The sequence below is a fragment of the Ambystoma mexicanum genome, chromosome 1p (assembly GCF_040938575.1).
Source record: "Ambystoma mexicanum isolate Mex_15411 chromosome 1p, UKY_AmexF1_1, whole genome shotgun sequence".
In the NCBI taxonomy this organism is placed as follows: domain Eukaryota; kingdom Metazoa; phylum Chordata; class Amphibia; order Caudata; family Ambystomatidae; genus Ambystoma; species Ambystoma mexicanum.
In genome coordinates, this window is record NC_090921.1 from 510863790 (window position 1) to 510878247 (window position 14458).

The following is a 14458-nucleotide window of genomic DNA, read 5'->3' on the forward strand; positions in this document are numbered from 1 at the left end:
AAAACATCTCTAGAATGTAGACTGCGATAAACCAATCTGTAGCAACCCCGCAATTAGTAATGCAATCAACAGCTGTCCCGATACATATTTGGGTCGAATATTTTACACAGTTCTATGCCATTGTAAAAAGCGACTCCCTACTAGAACAGTGGAATCCACGCCCCGCCTTTCACCTTGAATTTGAATGGGCTGATATACTGGAGCTCATTAGAGTATCTAGTAATTCCAAAGCTAGTGGGCCAGATGGGTGGTCTAATTATCACTTAGACAATATCGAAGTCCAAATCTCGGGATGCTTTTTTAAGATCTTTTCAATGGTGAACAACTCACAGTCCTTACCAGAGACCTGGACCCAAGCAATTATAGTACCAATTTACAAAAAGGGTGATAGACCATCTCCGACTAGCTATAGACCCATTTCCCTTTTAGACATCCCTAGGAAACTATTTTGCAAGATAATTCTCAAACAGCTGCAGGTATGGGTGAAGAATAAAAGGTTGATCGACCCTTTCCAATCGGGTTTTATGAAGGGGTTGGGTACTATTCCGAATATCATCTCATTAAATATAATACAAGCCCAGCAGGCAGAGTGGAACGAGTCATTGTATTTAGGCATCATAGATTTTGGAGCCGCGTTCGACTCCATAGAAAGAAACATCCTATATAAGAAGTTAAAGAATTATAACTGTCCGGATACTCTTCTCTCACTGATAATTCTTTTTCATTCAAACACGTCAATGAGAGTTAGGATCTCCCTTGATGGAAAGTTATCCCCTCTAATTATGATGCAGCAAGGGCTAAAACAAGGGTGCCCTTTGGCAGCCTTCTTATTTAACTTCTTTATTTTGGATCTTGGAGAAGAATTTTACAAGTGTATGGGAGACCCCTTCCCCAAGTTGGGTGACCAGAAGATCCCATATTTGCTCTATGCGGATGATCTTTTTTTATTGTCCCAAACGCCCCAAGGCTTACAGAAAATGCTGACAAAACTAGGACTTTATGTACAAGCAAATAATCTAGAAATGAACATCGGAAAAACTCAAATATTAATGACTGCCCTCTCCCTAAACCCTGCCTCCGGCAGCCATCCTCAGATTTAGTAGCACGTAAAGTGGCAGTATGACCAAGTGAAGAGCCGCATAGGGGTAGGCGGGAGGGTTCGCATGTGAATCCATGCCAGACACATGCTGGAGAACAACAGTTACAGGTAAGTAACTTGTTCCTTCTCCAGCATGGGGTCTGGCATGGATTTACATGCTCATGAATAAGAGAATACATAGCAGTACACACATGCACAACCACGGGAGGTGGCAACAGGCTCAACATTAAGTAATACAACAACTCAACATTAAGCAACTCTTACCTCCTCACCAGGCTCACCTTAGGCGAACAGGTTGCGCAGCACTGCTTGGCCGACCCTGAACTCCTCCCTGGAGTCCAGATCGACGCAGTAGAATCTTGTGAAGGTGTGCGTCGACCTCCACGTCACAGCCTTGCAGATGTCCAGCAGGGGCACACCAGACAGCAACGCCGTGGTAGCAGCGATCGCTCTGGTCGAATGGGCTCTAGGGCGGCCGGGCAGCTGTCGGTTTGCCAACCGGTGACAGTGCATGATGCAGCCGGAGAGAGCCATCTGGAAATGGAAGTCTTCGAGAGAGCCTTCCCTTGATTCACAGTCCCAAAGTTCACAAACAGCTGTGACGTCTTCCGGAAACTATTTGTGCGGTCCACGTAGAACTTCAGCACTCTAGCTACATCCAGCGAGTGCAGAGTCCTCTCGGCCGGCGACGAAGGCGACGGGAAGAAAACTGGCAACACCAAGGGCTCGTTGAGGTGGAAGTCCGACGGCACCTTGGGCATAAAGGATGGGTGTGTCCTCAGCACCACCCTCGTGTCATGAAAAGTCAAGTATGGAGGCTTGCAAGATAGGGCCTGGATCTCTCCCACTCGTCGTGCGGAGGAGATGGCCACGAGGAAAGCTGTCTTCCATGACAGGAACTTCAAAGGCGCCAAATGCATAGGCTCGAATGGGGCCCCCAGGAGCTTGGTCAGCACCACATTAAGCTCCCACGCCGGGGCAGGAGCCTTCACCGACGGGAATGATCGGAATAGTCCCTTCATGAATTCTTTCACCAGGCGATGAGACCACAAGGACGCCCGTCCCGTCGTCCTGGTATATTGGGAGATTGCAGCCAGATGTATTTTGATGGAGGCGTGAGCCAGTCCAGCTTTGGCCAGCGACAGTAGGTACGGCAGTACTTGAGGGGCCGTAATCCACAGAGGGTTAATCTTCTGTGCACGGCACCAGACAGAGAACCTCTTCCATTTATGTCCGTAGCACTTGAGAGTTGAGGACGCCCTGGCCTTTGCAAGAACCTATCTGCAGTCGGCCGGGATGTCGTACCCTCCAAACTCTAGTGCTGCAGGAGCCAGGCCTGCAAGTTCAGCGACTCCGGGTTGTGGTGAAGAATGGCGCCTCCTTCTCTTGAGAGAAGGTCTGCATCCGTCGGCAGCTTGACTGGTGGGGACGTTGACAAGTCCAGAAGGTCCGGGAACCAGATCGGTCTCGGCCACGCCAGTGCGACGAGGAGCATCTTGCACCGGGACCTCTTGAGCTGGTTGATGAGCCGGAGCAGCAACATCAGCGGAGGGAACGCATAAAGAAATAGGCCGTCCCAGGGGAACGAGAACGCATCGCCCATGCTCCTCGGCTGGGGGAACCTGCTTGCGAACCTCCGGCACTTGGAATTTGTCGCCGTCGCGAAGAGAACGATTTGGGGTTCGCCCCATCGTCGGAAGAGTAGATCCACTTGATCCTGGCGTAGTTCCCACTCATGGCACGAGCGCAGCTCCCTGCTGAGTGAGTCGGTGATCGTGTTTTTTATTCCTGCCAGATGAAGAGGCACCAGAAACATCCCTTGGGCGACGGCCCAATGCCACAGATCCTGGGCTTCCTTGGATAGGGCCGGGGACCTGGTTCCGCCCTGCTTCCGGATGTAGAACATTGTGGTGGTGTTGTCGGTGAAGATCCTCACCACCTTGCCCTTGAGGGACGGAAGAAAGGACCTGAGGGCCCAGAACACTGCGCGGAGCTCCAAGATATTGATGTGGAGAGACTTCTCCTCCGGGAGCCAAAGGCCTCTCGCGTGAAGATCTCCGCAGTGTGCTCCCCAACCTTCCAGGGAGGTGTCCGTCGTCACCGTCACCTGGTGAGCTGGGGTCTGAAAGTCCATGCCCGCCGACAGATGGGAGCGGGTACCCCACCACCGGATCGCCTGACGGAACATCTCGTTGAGAGGGATCCTGTCCTCAAAGCTGCTCGTCGACTGGATCCAGCGGGCGTCGAGGAACTCTGTAAGGGTCTCATCCGAAGCCTGCAAAGGCGCACCAGATAAATGCAGGAGGACATCATCCCGAGGAGGGACTCGATAGATCGTACCCTGGCCATGTCCGTGGCCAGCAGACGCTGCACCTTGCCCAGAATGGTCCTGGTCCTTTCCTCCGACGGCGAGGCCAGCCGCGCCACTGTGTCGAGCTTGGCTCCCAGAAACAGGGCGACTTGCGACGGAACCAGGTGGGATTTTAAAAAGTTGTTGGAGAATCCCAGGTCCGTGAGCAGCTGGACGGTCTTCGCAGTGTGCTCCATGGCGAGCTCCCTTGTCCTTGCCCGGATCAGCCAGTCGTCCAGGTAGGGGTAGACGTGGATCCCCTGTAGGCGCAACCGCGCCGCCACCGTTGCGAGGCACTAGGTGAACACCCTGGGTGCAGACTTCAATCCGAACGGGAGGGCCTTGAACTGGTAGTGCCGTCCTTGGACCACGAAACTGAGGAACTTTCTGTGTCTTTTTAGAATGGGGATGTGGAAGTATGCAAAGTCCAACGACAACAGGAAATCGCCCTCCTCCAGCTGTCCCAGCACATGCTGGAGGGTGACCATACAGAACTTCTGTGCCTTGATGTACTTGTTCAGTCGTCGTAGGTCCAGGATGGGGCGCCATCCTCCGGTCTTCTTTCTTACGAGGAAGTACCTTGAGTAAACTCCGGAGCCCCGAAGCTTCTTTGGGACGAGCTCGATGGCACCCTTCTTGAGCATCGCCCTTACTTCCAACAGTAGTTGAGGGACGTGATTTTCCTTCCTGGCTACGGGTGGAATGCGAGGGCACTTCTTCTGAAACTCGAGGGCGTGCCCTTGGGCCAGGGCGTCCAGCACCCAACGGTCAGTGGAGATGGACTCCCACACGCTGACGAACCTCGCCAGCCGGCCTCCCACCGTGGTGCTTCGGCGGGGCCCAACCTCACGGTCGGTTCAATCTTGTTTGGAGGCTGCCTTGCCTCCTTGACCTCCTTGTCGATGACGACGGGCACCACCTGACTTGCCGCGTCCCCTGTAGGCTTCCTGGGACGAAGATCTTGCCGCTTGGCGGTAAGTGGAGGAGCCACTGCGGATCCCTTGGAGGCACCTTGTCTGCCTCCAGAGCTCCGAAAGGACGGCCGTCGTTGTTGGAGCACTCCCAGTGCCCTGGCAGTCTCTGTGTCTGTCTTGATGGCCTGAAGGGAATCAACCGCCTTTCCAAACAGGTTGTTCCCATCGAAGGGCATGTCCAGAACCTTGGTTTGTACGTCCTGGCAGAAATCCGTGGCCTTGAGCCATCCTCGTCGTCTCAAGCAAACGCCATTGCCCAACTGACGGAAACCGGTGTCGGCGATGTCCGTCGCCACAGTGATGGCGTGGTCCGAAGCATCTCCCCCTCCTGTAGGATTTCAAGGGCCTCAGCCCTTTTGGCGTCCGAAAGGAAGTCTAACAGAGGGGCGATTTTGAACCACAACTCCCTGTCGTAGCGGGCTACGATAGCCAGGACGTTGGCCGCCTTGATAGTTGTCGCTGCGGATGAGATGATCCGTCGTCCCATCGTGTCCAACTTCCTGCCCTCGCCGTCCGGCGGGGAAGTTGATGTCGAGGCCCATGCCCCCCCAGCTTTCTTCTATGCCGCCGCCGAGACGACCAAATCCGAGGTAGGTTGTGCCCGAAGGCACAAGGGGGCAGCCCCGCGGACCCGGTACTTCTTCTCGTACCGGTCCCTCTTTGCCGGTGCCATGGCAGGGTTCTTAAGGAGGGCGAGCCCCTCATCCCAGATGTCATCAAGAAGCGGTACGGCGAGGACCGTCTTCCTTTTAGCCTCGCGCCGTTGGTAAAGGAACCCTTCTTTCTTCTTTTCTTCTGGGCAGAGCTGAAAAAGCTTGGATGCCCTGGAAATCATGGCATGAAAGGATCCAATCTCGTCGGGCGGGGACGCCCGAGCAGGGGGCGACGGGGGACACTTCCGTCGTCGCCCCTGTCGTAGCCTTGTCCGTGCCTGTATCATCCCCGTGGGTAGTAGACCGGGGGGAGGCAGAGTAGGCCGCAGAGGTGGGAGAGGTGGCATAGGATGCGTCCTCCTCCTCTTATGCGGTGGACTCTCCGAAGGTCCTGGCTCCGGTTCCCCCGTCGGGTCTGGCTCAGGTACCTCCGTCGGGGTAAGGGGCAACCTTGTCCTTATCTCCGAGCATAAGGACTGAATCGCAGACAAAATGGCCGCCGAGGTGTCCTGCGGCGCCGGAAACGACGGGCGCGAGGGCTCTTGAGGAGCCTTGTCGGCGACATCATCGCTCTCGTCGTTGCCCTCGTCAGGATCCCTCCCGATGGGCTGGGCCTCTTCCACGACTTCGATGAGCTCTTCTTCAGAGGTCGTGTACGTATCCACGATGGCCACCAGCCCCTCCCCCACCTTTTCCAACGAGGACTTCGTGGGGACCTTCTCAATGGGCCTGAAAGACGACTCCCTCCACGGTGGCAGGGAGACTCTGGGTCCTGAGGGCGCCTCCACTGGTGTAGCCTCCACAGGCTGAGCCAGGGCCGCGGCGACATCCTCAATCGAGGTCTTAGCAGGGTGAATTAAGGCCATCGCCACCTTCTGGACGCCTGGGGCCTTCACCTTGGGGGGAGGGTCAGAGCCTCGCTCCCCCTCTGCCGGAATCTTCGAGATCGACCGGGGCCTCTCCAGAAGCTTCGCCGGGTTCTCGGACTTTCTCTTACCCGAGCCAGAGCGTTGGCTCGTGGTTGATGGCGCCGGGGAGGATGCGCCCTTTCCTGGCAGCCAAGGAGCCCGACCGTTCGGCGCTCCCGGTGCCAGGCGGACTCGCGGTGCTTAGCCTTTTGTTGGGCCCCCGTCGCCGGGGCACCCTCACAGGCCTTAGAAGACCGCTCGGACTTCTTTTTCTTCTTCTCGCCTGACGGGCTCTTCCCCTCCAGCCAGTTGGCGAGACGGAGTTGGCGATCCTTCATGGCCCGCTCCGACATGTTCCCACAAAACGCACAGTCCTTCTCCTTGTGCGTCTTGTCCTCATGGAGACAGTAGAGGCATAACGAATGCTCGTCCTCCTTGAAAACATTCTGAAGCTGGCATCCAGGGCAGGTCCTGAACAGCTACCGGGCGTCGAGCTTCCTTTCTCTTGGGCCATGTCCGGGGTAGGCCTCGGAACTTCTGGAATCCTCCAAAAGCATAACTCGACGAAATCTTCACCCTTGAGGGGCGTAGAAAACTCCAAAACAGATCTCCGTTGATCGGATGTAGAAACGGTGGAGCGTGAGGCTCTATTTAACCGAAAAATTAGAAAACGCAGCAAAAGCTCGAGAGCTACAGCAGGAGGACTCCCAACACTTGAACGTGCGGTAAAAATTTGAGGATGGCTGCCGGAGGCGGGGCTTTGGGAGAGGGCAGTCATTGGCTGGGGGCAGTATGACCCAGAGACCAGTGATTGGTTACTACTAAGAAAGACAGAAACGAAACTGATACTGATTTTTTTCTATACCGAGGATTCCCGGCCTGACGACGGGGAATATTCATGAGCATGTGAATCCATGCCAGACCCCATGCTGGAGAAATGAGCGGTTTTAAGTGACATTGTGAAAAGCTTTGCTGAAGAAAACTATAAACGCATTTTAAAAAAGATTTTAAAATAAAGAAAGGTTTGAGCACAAATGCCACAGTGTCCTCTCCGGGTTGTGATCTACCAAAAACATTGCCTTACATTCCGATCTAAAGGTTCCCTGCTCCGATAGGCCCTAGGGCCGTTTGCAAGTAGCAGACCAAAGGCGTTCGAAGACCAGGACACCGCAGCTCAATGCAAACTGGAACACGACACGGTGTGCTGAAGAATAATCAATGTATATCACACAATAATCAATGCCAAACGGGCTGTGCCGCTGAGGTGAAGAATATATTTGGGCACCTGCAACACACAGGGACTCTGTTGGAGTATGAGGTGCCACTGGAGAGGTGAGGCACTGTGTGCAAGGGCTGAAAAAGCGGACCATGAGAGATTGAGAGGGGAGGAGGTCGGGATCTGCTACGACTCTGGAAGAAGCGAGTGTATGGTCGGTTCAGTGGTGGGAGCTATGGAAATCCATTGCCTGCAAAGGTGAGTGTGGCAAAATAGGGAGAGCAGTGGAAAGTGGATCCTCAAAAGGCGAGAGCAAGAGATAACAGGTGTATCGAGCAACTGCTGGTAGGTCCTCAGAGAGGACGGTAAGGGCTCAGGCTAGGAAGAGACACGATCCCAGATCTCAAGTTTGGCAAAAGCTATTAGACGCACTGAGCAGGCCGACAGTGTGTTATGGTTTGGGAAAGGCAAGACCACACGAGAGAATTGAGAGATTTTGTCAGGTTGCAGAAAACAACTTGATGCCGTAAAAGAGGAAATGATGAGACAGATGAGAAATGATGAGAAACTATGAAACTAAACTAAACTAAACAGTAAAGGGAAATCTACTGGAGGTCATTATAGGGGGGGATACAAACTAGAGAAACACAAGGTAAGCCCTCAGAGGTAAACAATGTTGACTACTGGTTAGAATGAGAAATGGAATGCTCTCCGAGTGAGACAGGAGACCTCTGCTTCAGGTAAGATGTGGCTATAGCATGCATTGTGGGGAAGGTAAGACCCCTGGCTATGGGAAAGCTACGGAATGCGCGCCTCAGATTCAGCCAGTGAAGGGAAGCGTTACCTCAACATTCTCCAGCATCTGCTTCAAGACATAGACGAAGTTCTGAATCTCTTCATTCTTCATGGCCAAGGTGGTCCGGATCTTCCTCAGGTCCTCCTGTTATAGACGAGAGAGATGGGAACACATAAGGACATGGACTCAAACCCAATGCTTCAGTTTCCCGCATTCAGCCACCTTGACTGTATCCGACGATTAATCCTAAACTTTAGTCAAGCGGTTTATGTCTACATTATGAAACTTTTAACACTTCTTAAAATATCCTGACTAAAATCCATTTGGAAAAAAATTATAATAAACTTATTAAAATATTATTCTTTAACATTAAAATTACTCCCCAGTAACGCCAGAGTGCACAATTAGACTAATGCTTTCCCCTACCTTAAGTCTCACCCAAAAACGATGTTTTAAGGTCCGATCTTAGAAATCTCCCAAATCTTTTTTTTTTTTGGTCAAGAAAAGTACATACAACATATAAATGTTTCAACACTAATAATTCAAGAAGAGATGGTTCTGGGTTATGGAAATATAGAACAAATACCCAGTGGAAGCATTGGGGGTCTCAGCCATAAGGGTGTACAGTACAATGCGTGCATAAACTGTACACAAACATTTTATGTGTGAATCATGACATTTTCATGCTGGCATAAATGCTGTGCATCCCTGTGGATTTCACCCGTTTTTAAAAACAGCAAAAAGAAGGTGGATTCAATAGGAATCCATTGTAAACCGTGCCGGTCACGTGTAAATGGCAAGTGGGGTTTACTCCATTTCCACTGCGAAGTAACCTTTCTTTTTCAGTTTAGGAGCGCAAATGACAAAACATTTGCATGGAGGGAATTTGCACACACATGCAAACGTAGGGGGTGGGGCATCTGTGCAATTTACGCGGATTGTGAAAAGGCCCCCTTTCTGTTTATTCAGTCTGCCTACTCTTCACACAAAGAATATATGGCTTTTAGCTTCACACAGGGTAATTAAGTACTATTTCCATCAGTGTCTTTCGGGCTTTCTGAAATGCATTGCTCCTGCCTCTATTAGTAGAGCTGTGACTTTACAGTCTGCTTTTGGCTCTGGAGTGCATATCAGTCTGGTCCCACCCACATGGGCAGTCCAGCACTGTAATGCTAGGCAATTCTCCTCTGAACAAGAGCTCCATAAGCAACCCTGACACGCGTTTCAGCCTTGTTGGGCCTCCTCAGGGAGGTTAAGCTGAGCCTAAGGCTCAGTGAGCAAGGGGTACACGTCTGGATTACCCTGGTTACTTAGGGTGATACCAGTGGGTTGGACCACACTGATATGCAAATTGATATTTCTCCCCTGTGAAGGGCGCAATGGGCTAAAAAGTGGATGTAGACGCTCGCGAGTGGAAGAAATTCCACGGAACAGGGTATTTGACCCATGTTCATTCTCAGAAGAGGGACTCCCACACTCCTTTGTAATCTTCCACCAGCTCTACAGTGCACTTCCCTGACAAATGGTCAGAATTTACAGCAGCTAAGTATGTTGTCTGGGTTACGAAACCTCAGATGTCTAGAAGGACCTTACGTGAGTTATCACATATATTATGTTCAATTAGTTTGATATTCTCAATATTTCCGTATATTCAATAAATATCCAATACAAATAAAAAATTCCTTCCATTTTCATAAAATAATGAAGCATTTATTCTTCAGAAATAAGCATTCTTTTTTGGTGTCCAATGCATTTCGGTCCAGCGGGCCATCTTCAGGGACCAATTTCTATAAGACATAACCAAACGTAATTTTTAAGTGCTTGAGGCTATTTCTATCATATCACACAGGGGTGTATTACACATGCGTTTTAGTTACCCGCCTGTGTTGCCTATAACTCCTAGATATGCTTCTAATCTTTGTGTTCTCTTGTGCTGCTGCGGTATCCTAGGATCAAGGCTTTAGATCTGTTGATTTTAGGTGCCATAGAAATGAAAAGTATACATTTTTGTAGTGTAATAACGTTTTCTTTGCTTTTCAACTTATACCATAGCGCGTTTATTTGAACATAACTTGTGGTAACAAGGTGTGCCCCCACATCAGTTGTCACTTCCTGTTGTCTTGGTTTATCTAGTGAAACAGGCACTAGTAAATTTAAAGTTCGAAGTATACCCCATATCTATCATGGTTCTATCTACAACAGCGTAGGTCCCTATTCTAGTCTGCCTGCCTTTCCTAGTGCTTACAACAGAGTTGAAGTCTCATGACGATCTTTCTCGGATGGATCTCTGCCTCCAGAGACTCGGTTTAAATGCAAGAAGGATTGCAAAATGGCCCCCTTTTTATTTGTTTGTTTGCATAATGGTACTCATTCGTGCTGGCGAATGGGGTGATTAGAATAAATACATAAGTTGCAGAAATGTGCAATAAGTTGACCTAATTTGGAACCAGCAAAGCTCCACTGCAAAAAATACATAAATTGACAAAATCGTGTGGATCTCGCTAAGCTTTGTCTACTTATATATGGTAGAGTGCTGGATAGCCAACTGCGGTAATAATGGGGATTGCTTGCAACACGACCAGTACATTTCCTAATTTAGCATTTCATACATGATTCTAGTCATAAAGGGAAACATTTCTTGGCATTGCTCTTCATCTATATAATCAAATACATAATTGTAATTGTGGTGCAGATGCGTACATAATGTCATAGACTATTCAGTAGTTGATAAGATGCATTTAGCTAAATACATATAATATTCTTTGTATAAGTATTCTCTAATATTGTACATTTGAGCATGGCAGTAGTTAAGAAGACTATTACTCCAATACATATGTTGACACTTGGTTGAAAACAGGGTCAAATAGTCATGAGCAAAATTCAATAGCGAGACAAAACTAAAAACGCATGTGATATGGTAGAAATATCCTCAAGCACTTCAAATTACGTTTGGTTAGGTCTTCTAGAAATTGGTCCCTCAAGATGGTCCGCTGGACCGAAATGCATTATACAACAAAAAGAATGCCCATGGCTGAAGAATAAATGCTTCATAGTTTATGAAAATTGAAATAATTCTTCGTTTGGATTGAAAATGTATTGAATAAACAGAAATAATTGAAGATAATATGTGATCGTAAGGTCCTTCCAGACGTCTGAGGTTTCAGAACGCAGACGACATCTCTTCGCATATCACTCACCCCATAACGCAAGTGAGGTCATTCTGGCTACAGGATCTAATAATGCTTTTACCATAGAAACAGAATCTAGAACATATTTAAAGAAATACATTATCTAGCAGCTGTGCCCACTCATCCCAGAATCTTCCAGAATTTACACCAGCACTTTATCCACATGGACAAGTCTTGGTGCCGAGATGCCAATATGGTGGTCACAGGGAAGTACAAATGCTCCTTAAACTACATTACTACCACCATCATAGACACCAGACAACTGCCACCACAGAGACTATTCTCACAGGAGGCTCTCACCACAATGGCAATGAAATAAACAGGCATGGCATTATCGCACAACTGCACCCACCAACTCCAAAACAGTGTAGATCTCATGGCATACCAATGTCTGCTCCGAAGCCCCACCTCAGGACTGGTCCTACCCCCTCTCCCCTCCCCCCCAAGGCACTCCCATTCTGCAAAGCACCCCTTCAAACACCTCACAAAGGCTGATCACTACCGCCTGTACTTACCGACGCCTTGAAGCAAAGCCCCCATTACACACCCAGCCAATCCAGTACTTCACGTCAACTCTCTGGTGGACATGCAACACCACCCTAGATACTATATCAGATCTCGCAACTCCTCCACTAATGTGAACTAGAGAGAACTAGAATCAAGAGGGTAACCTGGGCATCATTTGGGGTCTCCGATAGTAACAAATGCTACCCCTGGTGGCTCTCTTGGTAGCTCTAGTGTTGTCCATTCATGCCCTGCTGAGGAGATGGCAGAGCAGCAGTATTAACCAAATGTTAAGAGGGCTCTGCAGGAGGTCTGCGCGCATACAGCAGTCCCTACCCCTAGTACATCCTGGACCCGGTAAACGGATACTAATGACTTGCGAGGGGCTAGAGGAGGGGCACTGGGTGCAGCGCTTCTTGTCATCATCACCATGGCAGAACAATGCGGACCTGGCATGCACAGGAAGAATCAGGTGTGAGTGGGGCTAGTTGCCAGAGGTCAGCCACTCAAAGCACCCTCGGCATGGGTGTGTTCTGGCATGGGAATCAGAGGGGCATTAGACATTCTTTCTACGCCATGATGCTGCATTTGGCAGATTATGGATGCAACTGTGAGGGTGAGCTTTACATATAGCGACTATACAAAGGACTTCAGAAGTTAACTAGAATTTGAAGACAATTCTGGGGAACTAAAGGTTGCTCTTGGCATGTGGGGTCAGCAACTGGAAACACAAGGATTCATATTGCGTGGGTGATTATAACAACCAGCATTTCAGGCATTAATTCACACTGTACGAATTACTGGGGAATACGAGGTCCTACATTACATAGGACGACCTGGCATATGAGGCTAGAACGGGCATAATATGGCATTATTTGACAACTGGAGGCTGCACTTGGCATCACAGAACTGAAACGGCGATCTTGGATTTAAAAACACAAATGAACCATTTCAAGGACAAAGGAGACCTGTGGAACCTCCTTTTACTAGACCAATCAGCAGCCTTCTATTTGGTCAATCATAGAATCCTATGCCAACACCTCGAAACCGCCGTCCACTTCTCACCTGAAATTAAATGGATTGAATCCTTACTCTCAAACCGCTAGATGAGGGTCTTCTCCAACACCTCAGCGCCCCACCTTACCCGCCAGTCCTAGTGACAGGCAGCGTACCACAAGGCTCCTGCATGTCCCCTGGTTTATAGTGATTTTTTCGAATGACATTTTTTCAAATGCCATTATCTCGAAAACATTTTGTCGAAATGTTTTTTTCAAATATTGTTTTTTTTTAATGGGGGTTCCCCCCCCAAAACCCTGTTTTTTTTTTTTTTTTTACTTACAAAACCCAAAAAAACATTAAATAAAAAAATAACACATTCGGAAAAAAAACAATTTTGACGAAATGTTTTTTGAGATAATTGCATTTAGAAAAAATGCATTCGAAAAAATGACCGGATCTCGTGTCCCCTACCTTGTACAATGCTTTCACAAAGCTTTTATTTGACAAACTTGACAAAATGGGTATCATGTATACAAACTATGCGGATGATACTCAAATACTTATACCAATCACAGGATGTTATGACGGTTGTATACTAATTGACCTTTTCACAATTGACCTTGGGAGAATTGACCTAATTTAGAAGGTCAATTAGGACATATATGCGGGGGGAGCCCCCCGCAACCCCCAACTAATCCAAAGACCCCTGCAACCCCCCACCAAATCCCCTTATGTTATTTATAATCCAAAACCAACACAATACATATGTAAAATAACTAAAATAATATAAAAGGTCAATTGTGCAGAAATTCAATTAGGCCCACTATAATTAGGTCAATTGTGCAAAAGGGCAATTGTAAAAGGTCAATTTGGGTAATACCGTTGTGACACTGATAAAATAAATCTCAACATAATCTACCTCGCAATCCAGGCCTGGATGGCGCAAAATGAATTATGCCTCAATGACTACAAGACTGAGTTAATTCTAATCGGTAATAACGCTAAACTAAACAACCTCTCACAACAATACAAATCTTTCAGCATTGGTGGCACTATCATCACTGTTGGAAATGAAATAAAAACTCTACATTCGGCCTTTACCTTAAACAGACAGGTTTTTGCCACAATCTCATCCTCAGCCTATACTTCTAAATTAATCAGAGCTAGTAGACCATTCCTATCACCGGACAACAGCATCACCCTAGCCAGAGCCTTGATCCCATCTAGGATAGATTACTGTAACTCACTCTTTGCCGGCACCAGTAACCGAAACATCGGAAAATTGCAAGTTGTACAAAACAACGCCATCAGAGCTGCATTAAACATACCCAAGAACGAACGCATTTCGGCCACTAGACGAAATATCCATTGGCTCCCAGTCCAAGACAGGATTAAATTCAAAATCCTTACCTTGACACATAAATGGCTCACCAATAACGCACCCGCCTACCATAATAACCAGATCAGCAAAACTCAGTCCAAAAGACCAACATGCTCCCATATGCCAACCTCATTGTGATGCCAAGATATAGAAAACAGAAAGCAGGCGGTTCAAGCTTCCCTGTAGTAGCAGCTAAATTGTGGAACACTCTCCCCAAACATCTGAGAAATGACACGTCTCTGCGTAAAAATCGAAAAACCTGCCTATTCAGCCTAGATCCCCAACAATAGGCACGAACGCCTACGCCAATTGCAGGCCATGGCTATCTTCCGCAATTCAATGTGCATGCTTGCCTCTGAGCAAACTATGATCATATGCAAATACTTAACT

General features: G+C 48.5%; 1 protein-coding gene across 4 annotated transcripts in view; it reads right to left on the minus strand.

Annotated features, from left to right (window-relative positions):
• Positions 1–14458, minus strand: part of FSD1 (fibronectin type III and SPRY domain containing 1) — an 85264-nt gene that overhangs the window by 37659 nt on the left and 33147 nt on the right. For all 4 annotated transcript variants that reach the window (XM_069649379.1, XM_069649382.1, XM_069649381.1 and 1 more), the window contains exon 2: positions 8045–8140. In XM_069649379.1, coding sequence (XP_069505480.1) covers positions 8045–8140 — 96 coding nt within the window. The remainder of the gene's footprint in view (positions 1–8044; positions 8141–14458) is intronic.